This window comes from Nannobrachium achirus (assembly GCF_963921795.1).
Source record: "Nannobrachium achirus genome assembly, chromosome: 10".
Taxonomy (NCBI): Eukaryota; Metazoa; Chordata; class Actinopteri; order Myctophiformes; family Myctophidae; genus Nannobrachium; species Nannobrachium achirus.
Window position 1 is genome coordinate 10,531,959 of NC_137819.1, and position 14,593 is coordinate 10,546,551.

The 14,593-nt window shown below is 40.3% G+C and overlaps 2 protein-coding genes across 6 annotated transcripts in view; one reads left to right on the plus strand and one right to left on the minus strand.

The window, feature by feature from the left end:
* LOC308292279 (ankyrin repeat and IBR domain-containing protein 1-like) overlaps positions 1-14,593 on the plus strand; it is a gene marked incomplete at its 5' end in the record, with an annotated part of 135,520 nt that overhangs the window by 43,379 nt on the left and 77,548 nt on the right.
* The window catches only part of LOC308293402 (protein NLRC3-like), a 48,433-nt gene continuing 34,028 nt past the window's right edge, over positions 189-14,593 (minus strand). For 4 of the 5 annotated variants that reach the window (XM_080735897.1, XM_080735898.1, XM_080735896.1 and 1 more), the window contains one exon: positions 12,510-13,754. In XM_080735897.1, coding sequence (XP_080592023.1) covers positions 13,180-13,754 — 575 coding nt within the window. In that variant the 3' untranslated portion in view covers positions 12,510-13,179. Of the gene's footprint in view, positions 4,551-12,509; positions 13,755-14,593 lie in introns of those variants that run through there. The other variant, XM_080735900.1, reaches the window with a different exon arrangement.

The window sequence follows — 14,593 nt, forward strand, 5'->3', positions numbered from 1 at the left end:
GAGACGTGTAAAAAGGACAAGTTAGTGACGTCTCAGGAAGAAGGATTTGTGACGTAGCAGCGTTCACAGCTGAGGCAGCAATGGGGACAAACAACCAAAAAGAATGAATATGGATCAATGAGATATCGATGACGCTAAAGCGACAGTAATGACAGAGCTGTGGGTGAAATGTTTGGGGAATTGGGCTGTGGGTCTGTGAGAGGAGAACTGCTGTGTAGCAGTGGGATACAGTACAGGGGGCGTGGTTAACTTCTACATGGTAAGTAAGGATGATGATGGGATATGACATGGATATCAAATATCTTACCATTATGACATTGGTCTGGTTCCATAGAATGCACTGACATGGAATGAGAGCTGGCTTTAGTTTATGAATAAACATCATATCTTTGAATGATTGTGAGCAGAAAAAAACATGTTTTCTGATCATTGTGCACAGCGTATCATTTTAATGAGGCATCTATTCTAAACAGCACAGAGTAAGGATTTCTGAATATAAGTCACCACTTAGACAACTCTTATCTATGAGTGCTTCTGTATCCATCAGTGAATAAGTTAACAGTTTGACCACTTTACAGTTGGTAGTAAGCTTTGTATCGAGTGACCTGTGACCTGCTATGACCCAGGCTACTGTAGATACAGTAGCCCAGGGGTCTTCAACAGGGGGTCCGGGACCCCTAGGGGGTCCTCAGAGTTACCACAGGGGGTCCTCCAAATCTTTGTGTGATAAGAACTTTATTTTGTCTACTCTACACTAACCACTTGAACCCTAGTATCCCTATTCTGTGTGGAACATTAGCCAAGAATAGCCGATCTGCAAGCTCACAACGCATCGCAGCGCGAGGCGTTGTGAGCTTGTAGATCGGCTATTCTCCGCAAAGAAGTTTGGTGTAGAATGAAAAGAAAAGCAGATTAAGTATTGACGGTTCAAGTCGATTCAATGTCTAAAAATACACATTAAACCAACAACCTACACTGATGATATTGCTGTCAAACAAGTCTAAGCTGTCTTCGAAATCTATGAACATGTTTAATCTGCAACACAATGTTATACAATACGTAGTGTGGGTCCCTGCTTTCTCTCTGTCCCAGATAAGTAGTGGGGGTCCCTGCTTTCTCTCTGTCCCAGATAAGTAGTGGGGGTCCCTGCTTTCTCTCTGTCCCAGATAAGGGGTCCTTGGCCTGAAAACGTTGAAGACCCCTGCAGTAGCCTACTACAGACCTGCCAACCCTGGGAATTTTTTTTGAGTACTCATGCGCGGGCACGAAGTGCCCGCGCGGCGCCCGCAGCGCCCGCGCAGCGGGCGCGGCGCCGAATTTTTGTTGTTTTCCCGCACAAAACAGCGTATATTTTGGGGGGTTCCATGCACCTTTTTGGGTGGGACCTTTACAGTTATGTTAACAAAATTTCACACCAGAAATGTAGCACATTGCATGTCTTGACTTACACTAATAGGAGGAGGCAAGATGTTAGAACAACCTTTTAAATAAAAATGCCATTTGGTCTGGAGAAAAGGTAGGCTAGTATTACCAGGCAATACAGTAATGTTGCTTTGGCAATATTGTTGACAAATCTTTAATAAAATATACTAACTGCACTTGCTCAGAGTTAGTTAACAATTAGCCCAATAGACTAGCAAAACAGTCTCACCAGTGACTTAATGAATGAACATACATCAACATAATCATGTTATTCAAATAGCAAAATAGCTTTACATTGTCAGGTAGGCTATTTACCTTTAAATATTTACCTGTGTCTTTGTTAAACATTGTTAATTGAGCAGCCTAAATAAAACCACCTTTCTGTGCATGATTTGCATGAAGTTGAAAGTATTCAACTCATGTAGGTTTCTAGTGCATTCATTAATTGATATATAGGCCTACATTGTGTATAGATCAAATACCGTCTAGTCTGTATATTCATTCATAGAGGATACAGGCTACTCATTGTTAACAAACCATTAATGTCTTCATATATTCACAGGTGATAAATAACTTGTTCACCTTTAATGTTTTTGACAATACACATAGTCCCCCTATTAAATTCCTCCATTCATACTCATTTAGAGATAGTGGAACAGGGAGCCCAGTATTTTATTTTCATTCGTTTGGATCTTTACTCTAAAGCCTAATCATGGTCAATGTATGCTACAGTTCATTGTACCTGGTCACAAGTTTTGACATTTCCCGACTTCGCTCACGTGCAACACCGTCGTATGACGAAGTATAACACAGGCTTCATACACAACAAGCTGTCGCGGGGGCGACCGCAGTTTAATAGTATAATATTATTGATTCACTTGATTAAAACCCTAACCGCGTCGCGGAGAGGAGCGACAACACCATAACAACCATTTCATTCTCACCATCGTGGCTGCTGACATGTGAATTCACCTTAGCTGAGTGTTATCTTAATATATTACCTGTTAGTCAGACTACTCGTTGCACGGCAGCATTGTAGGGGCGACACCGATGAATGGCACAACACGGCCATTCTCCGTTTATCTTCTTTATAAATTAATCGTATTAATATCGCCGTTGTACAAACCGGGCGGCGATAGCTATGAGATGAGATGAGTAGCTTCTTATTATAACTCTATGATGAGTACTGTAGCGTAAGTGTACATGCTGCACCGCGCTGAAAACCAAAACACACGCATGGCATCCGGTTCAATTCTTCTTCTGCCGAAAAAAACGAGCATATCTTCTGTTCTAGTGCTCCCCAGCGCCATGCGCCCCATTCACACACCTTTCAAGTGGTGCCTGGGAGGAACTACACGGCAGGTTGCAAAAATCTTTGCCTCGTTTGCTGCTGCAGAATGTGTTGTTATACCACGCCGCGGGCCGCGCCCATTCCCCGAAATTGCGTAGCAATGAGGGGAAATATCGTACCTGCGTACAGAGCCTTAAAATGCGTGCTTAGTACGCAAAATGCGTACGGGTTGGCAGGTCTGCTACTATCGCTACGTTACGTACCATGTACATAATAGAGCATCGCAGCGGAAGTGGTTTACTGGTGCCACTTAAAATCTCCCATTAATTTTCCCCATAGACTTTTACAAAAATATTTATAACAATTATGTTAAGCCTCGAACCAAGCCATCCAGGATGGCAGTGAATCATGAACATGAGACCTTTGTTTCTATGAAAATAACGTTTTCAAAATCGATAAACAAAGGCTATTTATTAAATGTAGTATATCAAATAATGTAATATTAAAACATGTTTTCACATATAATAGGATCAATGGTTGTATGGTCATCATGATTCACTGCAATCCTGGATGGCTTGGTTCGAGGCTTAGCATAATTGTTATAATTATTTTTGTAAAAGTCTATGGGGAAAATGAATGGGAGATTCTAAGTGGCACCAGTAAAACACTTACGCTGCGATGCTCTATAGCAGGGGTTCCCAAACTTTTTTGGCTCGGTTCACCCCTATAAATATTTTTTTCATCCGAGGCACCCCTACATTATTATATTCCCAATTTTCACTCCCACCTTATATTAATATAGGATATTTTAGCGATTACATGTGCGAGGAAAAAAAGATAATAGCCATTTTGTTTAGAACTGACTGAAAATAACTTTGTGCTTCAAGTTTAAAATGATAATAAATATATTTGTAAATGTCCAAATACATTTCAAATATTATCAAATGAACTCGCGGCACCCCTGGACTGCCATCGCGGCACCCCAGGGTGCCCCGTCACCCACTTTGAAAACCCCTGCTCTAAAATAAATGGTGCATTTATATAGCGCTTTTATCCAAGGCACTTTACATAGATTGTGTATTACATTCACCCATTCACGCACACATTCATACACCGGTGGCGGAGGAAACCAGGCAAGGCACCAACCTACTCACCGGGAGCAATTAGGGCTTCAGAGTCTTGCTCAAGGACCCTTCGACATTAACTCAGGGGGGGGCCGGATTCGAACTGGGAACCCTTCGTGCTCTAATAACGGTTTCTCTACCCCTGAGCTATGCCGCCCCTCTAAAGGTACATGAATATCTACACATAGGTGTCAGATGGTAGATAGGTACCATGTACATAAAGGTACATGAATAGCTACTCATAGGTGTCAGATGGTAGATAGGTACCATGTACATAAAGGTACATGAATAGCTACTCATAGGTGTCAGATGGTAGATAGGTACCATGTACATAAAGGTACATGAATAGCTACTCATAGGTGTCAGATGGTAGATAGGTACCATGTACATAAAGGTACATGAATAGCTACTCATAGGTGTCAGATGGTAGATAGGTACCATGTACATAAAGGTACATGAATAGCTACACATAGGTGTCAGTACAGATGGTAGATGGATATAAAATAAAGTTGTGTCTCATTTGGGCTTTCAGATGTTTTTTCACCTCATTCTTGGCCCACCTACAGGGCGGCGCCACTGAGTTTTCCTCTGTGTGCTGCTTCATTCAATATGAGTCCACTTCCTCCCTAGTAGGATAGTGCAGGTGTAATGCAGGTCATCTTCCTCCCTAGTAGGAGAGTGCAGGTGTAATGCAGGTCATCAGCAGTGTTGTCCTTTCATGAAATGGAAAAATAAAATAACCTTTGTTATTATACATGACCAATGAGATCCAACCTAGTTATTATACATGACCAATGAGATCCAACCTAGTTATTATACATGACCAATGAGATCCAACCTAGTTATTATACATGACCAATGAGATCCAACCTAGTTATTATACATGACCAATGAGATCCAACCTAGTTATTATACATGACCAATGAGATCCAACCTAGTTATTATACATGACCAATGAGATCCAACCTAGTTATTATACATGACCAATGAGATCCAACCTAGTTATTATACATGACCAATGAGCTGTGGCCATGTTGTCATGACAACACTATGAATATTAATACACAGGAATAACGACAAACTGTCAACGATCAATTTATTAAACAATTATTACTTCTACACATGATCATACAATAACATGTGAACAATGAGAACAGCGTCACATTAATATTCAATGAAAGCACAATAATGGAATGAGTGAGGAAATAATGATCTGATAATGAATCAATGAATAAACAATGATTGATTTGAGTTCATTGACAACACATTCAGTAGATGTTTGAATACAGAGTGATTGACAACATTCTGACAAAATATATTGAACATTTCATCAACAAATAAAAAAATGTCAGGGAGGGACAAGTGGAGAAGAGATCCAGTAGAACTAAAAGACGTCATTTTATGTTTGGTTGCACTCGGGTGTTGCTCTCTCTGAAAATAGCCGATCCACAAGTTCACAACACGTCACAGACATGCTGTGAGCTTGTAGATCAACATTTGTTTTGGCACAGACAGTAAGTATAAATCAGGCATTAAGATGCCATCACAGCCCTCCAAGAATTTTCATTTTCATTTTAGTCGACTAAATAAACGTTGATCTGGTCAACTAAAATGCTATGACATTTAGTCAACTAAAATGCTATGACATTTAGTCAACTAAAATGGTATGACATTTAGTCAACTAAAATGCTTTGACATTTAGTCAACTAAAATGATATGACATTTAGTCAACTAAAATGATATGACATTTAGTCAACTAAAATGATATGACATTTAGTCAACTAAAATGATATGACATTTAGTCAACTAAAATGATATGACATTTAGTCAACTAAAATGATATGACATTTAGTCAACTAAAATGCTACGACATTTAGTCAACTAAAATGCTACGACATTTAGTCAACTAAAATGATATGACATTTAGTCAACTAAAATGATATGACATTTAGTCAACTAAAATGATATGACATTTAGTCAACTAAAATGCTATGACATTTAGTCAACTAAAATGCTATGACATTTAGTCAACTAAAATGCTATGACATTTAGTCAACTAAAATGCTATGACATTTAGTCAACTAAAATGCTATGACATTTAGTCAACTAAAATGCTATGACATTTAGTCAACTAAAATGCTATGACATTTAGTCAACTAAAATGCTATGACATTTAGTCAACTAAAACTAGACAAAAACAAATAATAATAAGACAAACAGTATGATTAAAATATGACACAATAATTTGCTATCAAAATGAACACGGCTCACAATGTGTCACTTTGTGATGTAGATCTTAGCTATTAGATGGCTTGTAGATCTGTCATTTTCACCCAAGAGATCTGATGTAGAGGTGGGGGAAAAGCAGGGGACCAATTACAGAACCCTGGGGAACCCCAGTCAATAAAGTATATGGGGTTCAAGTGGTTCAGTATAAAGGTTTATATACAAGAAACAATATTGATACTGTGACAATTACATGATCACATATACACTTTATCTCTGTCTATTGTATACAAATATAAAAAATAAAATACAAATAAGATATGAGTTTATATCAACATAAGAGACACAAGTATGACACTGATATTTACATCATCATCATTGATGGACAGTATTTATGATACATATTTATAAATGTGTGGAGTGGAGGTTTGTGCACTTCTATCTGATCTAATCTAAGATCTAAAGCTCCCTGTGGTGATGACTCATTTTATACCATAGAGTTTGACATTAACACCTTCTAAGCCTGGCCGTACTCCCTCGGACTTCCTACTGGGTCTCATCAGCCACACGTCTATTCCCGGACTTTTGATATAAATTATAATAATTTTAAAAAAAAACATCGGAAATTCTTCTCTGTGTCTTTTTGGAGCGATCTGAAACGGTTAATATGCTCTGACAGTCATTTTCTGGTGCTGGGTGTGATACTCCTAATATCCAGCAGGCCACGCCGTTGACTCACATTCTGGATGGATGGCTGGCCAGGAGGAGCCTCATCCTCTCCCCAGTGTTGAAAATCAACAAGAAGCTCAAACAAGATGGCTGGTCTTTGTCTCTGTTCGTGGATCGCGGTTTCAATCACGTTCGGGCGCCGCTTCTCTATCGCTCCTTTCCCTGCTTCGCCGCACGTAAACGAATGGAATTGATCTCCCCTCCGCCTCGCCAAAGTAAGATCGCCGACCTCTGCAGGATGAATGTGTACGCTGTGTCGAGCACTCCATTACGTGTTGTTATCATGTGGGCTTTGTTTTTTTAAAACATGTTTGTAAATAAATGGCTTATTTCTTCGGCGCTACCTCTGTTCAGAGGGTTCTGCCGCGGCTTGCAACGTGTTAATATGGATTTGACCAGGGACCCCCATTTGAACATATTTGTATCAGGGATCCCCAAAAAACATTTGTATATTTAAAAGAAAGTTTAACCTTTTTTGAGCTTGTAGATCACCATATATGGTAATTAAACAGACTTTCTGTTTTTGGAAAACCCTGTTCATTCTGGACTGAGATCACCATATATGGTAATTAAACAGACTTTCTGTTTTTGGAAAAGCCTGTTCATTCTGGACTGAAATGAACATACGTGATACACACAAAGCCATTCATTGGAAGCGGTTTTCACCGCTTCAAAAATGTTACAAATTATATAAAAGAAACACAAACATTTTCCCTAAAATAGCAGATCTACAAGTTCACAGCGCGGCACTGAGTGCCGAGTCCCCGAGCTTGTAGATCTGCTATTTTTGAAAAATCGTGAACACTACTTTTTTTTTACCAGATTCTGCTAAATCAGTGGTCCTCAAACCTTTTTCATGTCAAGGACCCCCAAAATGACATGTAATTGGTCGCTGACCCCCCCCCCCCCCCATCTCAAAATGTCACTGGGTGAAAAGAGAGATTATCTGACATATACTGGTAGAGTATATGACAGTTTATTTACAGATATACTGGGCATATACCGACATTATTGGGTATATACCTTTTTAGGGATATTCTGGCATATTCCTCTGTATTCAGTGATAATCAGTGATATACTGCCCCCAGCTAGACAAAGGCACACCAGGGGGTCTGGTTCATTCCTTTGACCTACAAATTGACTATTTGTTTAAAGAAAGGGGAGGAGGGCAAACAGCCCCCTCCCAAAAAGACACATTTTAGTTTGCCTTGTATAAAGGGCTTAATTTGCCTTAACTCACATTTTCAAGTAATTACAATGTTGTAAAAAGTAGAAACTTGCAATCTCATGTACTTTAATGACATTCAATGATGACTAATTAGAAACAGTTGTATGATACAATACGTCTTTATTTTTGAACATCATAAGAGATACAGTATAGTATTGTACAGTATTGTATAGTACAGGAATGGCATGCAAATTGACTGGAACCTCATTTGGTCTAAGTCAGGGGTCTTCAACGTTCTTCGCGCCTATAAATGCCTTCGAAGCGTCCCTGTTGCGTTATTTAACCACTTGAACCGTCAATACTTAATAAATTTGACCTTATACTCTGTACTTAGTTTGTTCTTTTTCTCCTCTACAACACACCTCTTTGCTGAAAATAGCCGATCTACAAGCTCACAATGTGTTGCATCATGACGCATTGTGAGCTTGTAGATCGGCTATTTATTTCAAAGTCTACTGTACATAAAACAGAAGCTGTTTCTGATCTGGGTTCAGACAACACCATGAACAACACCAAGTACAGTAGCTCAGACCAGGCAGTTCCTTTATTCTGTCTTAACCAATCACGTTCCTTATCAGTGTGAAAATGTGACCAATCAGGTTTCTTGCTTCAACCTTTTGAATTCAAACTGCCTTGCAGTCTGGCTCTCGGGCAGACAGTATAGTAACTGCTTGCTGAAGAAGACAGAGAGGAGAAGTGTTACCTAAATTAATGGATCATTTTCAAACTGTTTGGTAAGTTGCAACAAATATAATTCTATGTAAGTAGTCTATTATATGTTAGAGACAGGTAATAGTAGAGACATGTAACCATTTCTCAAAGCATAGCAGCTAACTAAAAAAGGGGTTTGTTTTGTTTAAGGGGGACAAACATTGTTGATTAGATTAGATTAAATTAGGTTGTATTGCTTGTTGTTCTCAACATCATATTGTCTGTATTTATCTAGTGACCATTTCTTTCAAACCGTGGACTGGCCTTTTTAACAACTTTTATGGGTTTTAACCACTTAAACATTGCATTGCATGTGGGTCAATTTTTTATTGTGTCTCTGCACCAAGTTAAGAAGAAAGTTAAGAACTTATTGGTGAATGAGGCCCTTTGAGAGTAAGTTAAAAGGAACTGTTTGTAAGACCTTTGTGTTCCTGTAATAATTCTAATTTAACAAATTGTTTAACTCACTTAAGCTCTTTTAGACAGTTAGCAGATAGTGACCGTCCCCTTTGTCACTGTAAATGTAAATGGCCACTGCTAGGTGGGGGTGGGGTGACTTTACTGGGCCAGTCAACTAACATGGTTCTCATTAACAGTGTCTGTCTGTTCTCCATATGACCTGTATGTGTCCACCAAATGCGAGGAGGCCTTTATGCTTAACTAACTTTGTGAATCATTCTCTTTGTTAAAGGAATCTGTAAGACGTTTGCACAACTCGGAAAACAACACAAACTATCCCCACAAGAAAGGTAACAATTTGTTCTTTGCTGTATCACATATTGTAGTAAAACGACACATTAGCTAGGTACATAGGATATTTGAATTGGGTGATAACACCTTTGAACTTTAAATAGATTGTGTTTGTAGATAAACAACGAAATAAATCCTAATTGCATTTTCCTTGTATTTTAAGCTGCCTGCAGGACCCATTTTGAGTCTTTGAAAAGGAGCCATCGACTGGACCAGCCAGAAAATGCTCTCCGCAAAAAGAAATTGACTATGTCAATGAATCACCGACAGAGAAAGACCAGGGTAAGTTTGGAACTGTTTGTTTTTTGCTGTTGTTATTATGTTTTACATGTTGTATCAATGTAATAATGGTAATTAAATACATACAATTAATTGCTATTCTATGTTTTACAGTTGCTGACCACCAGGATTGCATATCTGGAGACAGATGAAGAAAGAGCTGTGTGGTCGCATGCATGCTGGGAGCTGATGTCAGACGAGGAGGATGCTGAAGTTGACTGGCGCGCGGTGTGGATCGTCTCACCTCCTCCGGAAAGAGATGCTCAACTCTCCGCTCTCTGCAACGTGCTCCAGGAGAGGAAAAAGAGTGACCCGCGATGGCTTCATCAACACCACCGCATGCACCGAGACGCACTGGGAGAGCACCGCCCATTCATGGCTCTCTTAAACAGTACCATGACTTAAATGGTTATGTTGTCCAGTTTGGACGGAGAGGAAATGGGGAGCGATATCAGCCAGCGATACACTGCACAGAACTGCTCATTTTTGTAATTATTGTCCCCTTTGTGGGAGCAGAACTGTTGTCAGTTCCCTTTTTTTTTTACAATTTGTTGTTTCTTCTACAAATGTTTTCTGAATGCTGCATACTGTGAAGTTGAATATTAATCTGTTGCACATAGAACACACTGTGAAGATGTTTACAAAAGTTAAGTACAGTAGCCTACAGTACAGTAGCAACTACTGGAAAAAATATGCTGTTGGCGTATAGAATATGTCAAACTGTTTGCACATATACATCTGAGGATGCTCTTTTCTTTTCCTGTTGCTCTTTTGCCTTTTGCACTCCTTTATTTTTTACGTCTTACTACTATTTACTATTTACACCTTTTTAGATTATTATTATTTTTAGATGTGGTTTGCTGTTATTATTTTGTTTTTTGATATACATGCGTTTTCATGTCAAGGATCCCCACAATTGTAATTGAAAACTGACACCATGTATGCACCATTTAAATATTTTGTAACGTTATGCTTTTCTGTTGTGTTTCTCTCAATAAAAACAATTTACCTGACTGATGCCTATTCGTTCATAAATTAATTCTATGTGACACAGTGCAACACATTTTGAGCTTGTAGATCTGCTATTTTGCTATTTATTTTTAATTGGAATACTGAATAATGATTAACTAGAATATCACTTTGAGCTTGTAGATCTGCTATTTTGCTATTTTTTTTTATTGGAATACTGAATAATGATTAACTAGAATATAAATATACAATAATATACAATATATATAATATATAATGGACCCAATGTGGAAGGGGGGTCCACGAATACCCCCCCCCCCCCCCCCCATTAACCCCCCCCCCCCCCAATGTGGAAGGGGGGTCCACGAATACCCCCCCCCCCCCCCCCCCCCCCCCCCCATAAACCCCCCCCCAGTGTGGAGAGGTCACAGATCACAGCCAATCACAGCTGGCTCAGTGCACATGCTCAGTGAAAATGCAGGTACAGGGAGGGGGAAAAAATCCCTCCCACCAGTGAGAAATCCTGGGACTAGAGAGGTGTGATTTCTGACAGCAGCCACAGCAGGGGTTCACGCATACTTAAGTAGTGGTACAAAACGGCTATATACCGAACTGAATACTCCTGAATATCTGGCTGATTACCTCTGATTATGCCGGTTTATTTACTGAATATACTGTCATAGAATGTAGTATACTGGCCCGATAATCTATCTTTTCACCCAGTGTGTGTTGTTCCAGGGACCCCCAGAAGCAAAGTTTGCTTTTAAAAATATACAATATACATTCAAAGGTTTGCACAAATGTTCATGGTTTAAAAAAAATAGCAGATCTACAAGCTCACAGCGCGTCATTTGGTCTTTTCGTGCTAGAGTGGTGATCGGTGACTTCCATGTGTCTGGGGACCCCACAATGGTCGTGGACTGTTTACCAGGGGGTCCCCAGTAAAAACAACATTTTAACCACTTTAAGATTATCGTTTTGAGGTGGGTGGGGTCTGGCTATTAAAAAATACAGTGTTTTTGAATAGCCAACATACAAATGGATAAAGTGGTTCAAATGATTGTGATGCTATGTTAACTACTTTTCCTGGGGACCCCCTGGTACGCAGTCCACGACCCTTGTGGGGTCCCTAGACGCATGGAGGTCACCGAACACCACTCTAGCACGAAACGACCAAACGACGCGCTGTGAGCTTGTAGATCTGTATTTTTTAATAGCCAGACCCCACCCACCTCAAAACGATAATCTTAAAGTGGTTAAAATGTTGTTTTTACTGGGGACCCCCTGGTAAACAGTCCACGACCATTGTGGGGTCCCCAGACACATGGAGGTCACCGATCACCACTCTAGCACGAAAAGACCAAATGACGCGCTGTGAGCTTGTAGATCTGCTATTTTCTTTAAACCATGAACATTTGTGCAAACCTTTGAATGTATATTTTTAAAAGCAAACTTTGCTTCTGGGGGTCCCTGGAACAACACATTTTGAGATGGGGGGGGGGGGGGGGGGGTCAGCGACCAATTACATGTCATTTTGGGGGTCCTTGACATGAAAAAGGTTTGAGGACCACTGATTTAGCAGAATCTGGTAAAAAAAAGTAGTGTTCACGATTTTTCAAAAATAGCAGATCTACAAGCTCGGGGACTCGGCACTCAGTGCCGCGCTGTGAACTTGTAGATCTGCTATTTTAGGGAAAATGTTTGTGTTTCTTTTATATAATTTGTAACATTTTTGAAGCGGTGAAAACCGCTTCCAATGAATGGCTTTGTGTGTATCACGCCCATATATGGTCATTTCAGTCCAGAATGAACAGGCTTTTCCAAAAACAGAAAGTCCGTTTAATTACCATATATGGTGATCTCAGTCCAGAATGAACAGGGTTTTTCAAAAACACAAAGTATGTTAACTTATGTCCATATATGGTCACTCCAGGCCAGGATGAACAGGTTTTTCCTGTCCCGTACGTGCAAAATATCAGTCCAGAATGAATAGGCTTTTTCAAAAAGCAAAATGTCGATGTCCCTCCCGGTTAGAATGGATACTTTGAGGATTGGTCAAGCTTCACATGATAATTTGGCCTTCAGGGTTTAAAATATGTAGTAAGCCACAAATACATTCAGAATAGAGGTTTTATCTGTCCACCGCTTCACTTCGAACCGAGGTTTGATTTTTAACTACACAAATCTTTTCTCATGGGGGTCCGGGGTCAAAGGTCAAACACATGGGGGTGTTGTCATGACAACGTCAGAGAAACACTGAAACTACAGGAGCTGTAATGTGTGATGTCACTGTGCTGCTGATTACATCATCATGATGATGTCACCGTGATGTCACCACGAGTCACTCATGCCCAAATATGGAGATCATGACGTGGTAACCATGACAACCTGCACTCACTCAAACATGTTGAGTAACCATGGCGACCTGATGTCACCCTCACATAGAGACTCTATCTCTGCTCACACAGACACACTGAGGAGGAGGAGGAGGAGGAGGAGGAGGAGTAGTACCATAACTTGAACCCAGCATAGAGAGGTTCAGTGAATTTGGTTTGGACGGTGTACAGGTGTGTGAGTGAGTCAGATGACACTGTGTAGAGGGACAGAGTACCAGCAGGACAGTCCACAAACACTGCTACTCTGTTGGAGCCCCCCGTAGAGGCCCTGACAGGGAGGACAGTCTGCTTACTATTGTGTCTGACACTGTAACTGTTACCACTGTGACCATCACAGTCCAGACTCCAGGACATGTTATTGTATCCAAGCCTAGAGTCATAACCACTTCCTTTCCTGCTGATTCCTCTATAAGTCACTGCTATCTCAACCATTCCACTGCACTCTACCTCCCAGTAACAGCGTCCAGTCAGACCCTCTGTACACAGAACCTGAGGCCATCCATCAAACCTGTCAGAATGTTCAGGATATGATTGATCCTGTCCCTCACCACATGTCACCTTCCTGTTGTTGTCAGACACTGAGAGGTTTCTGTTTGCTGTGTTTGTGTCCAGAGTGAGACGCTGGAAATCTGATGAGAAACACACAGTAAACATTAAATACATCATTCACTGACTGACACACAACACACACACACACACACACAACACACACAACACACACAACACACACACACACACACACACACACACACACACACACACACACACACACACACACACTTGAAATAAGACATGGAACCACTTTATTAATTATTTTATGCTTTAACTATTGAAAAATAGCAGATCTACAAGCTCACAGCGCGGCACCGAGTGCCGCGCTGCGAGCTTGTAGGTCTGCTATTTCTTATTTTTATGTATTTTTTCCTTTGAATATTTTTTTTTTAAAAGCGAACATTTGTTACTGGAACAAGATATTTTGAGATGGGGGTCCGCGCCCGCGGCCAAACGTGTCATTTTGGGGGTCCTTGACATGAAAAAGTTTGAGAAGCACTGATTTGGAAGATATTTATAGAATGGGGTGAAATATTCACACCTTTTCAGGTTTTTTCAAAAAGAGCAGATCTACAAACTCGCAGCACGCCCTGAGGTTGAACGTCTGCTATTTTGACCCCTGTGCCCCTAGTGTGACACCAAGTGTCCAAATTACGTGCTTGTAGATCTGCTATTTTTAAATAGCCAATACAGAGCAATATGGATAAAGTGCATAAAATGTGGCGTGAACTAGTTTACTGGGGACCCCCTGGTGCACAGTCTGTGACCCTGTGGGGTCCCCGGACCAGGGGGGATCCCCGCCTACTAATCTGGCACCAAATGACCAAATTTTACCCTATGAGTTTGTAGATCTGTATTTTTGAATAGCCAATACAGAGCAATATGGATAAAGTACATAAAATGTGGTGTGAACTAG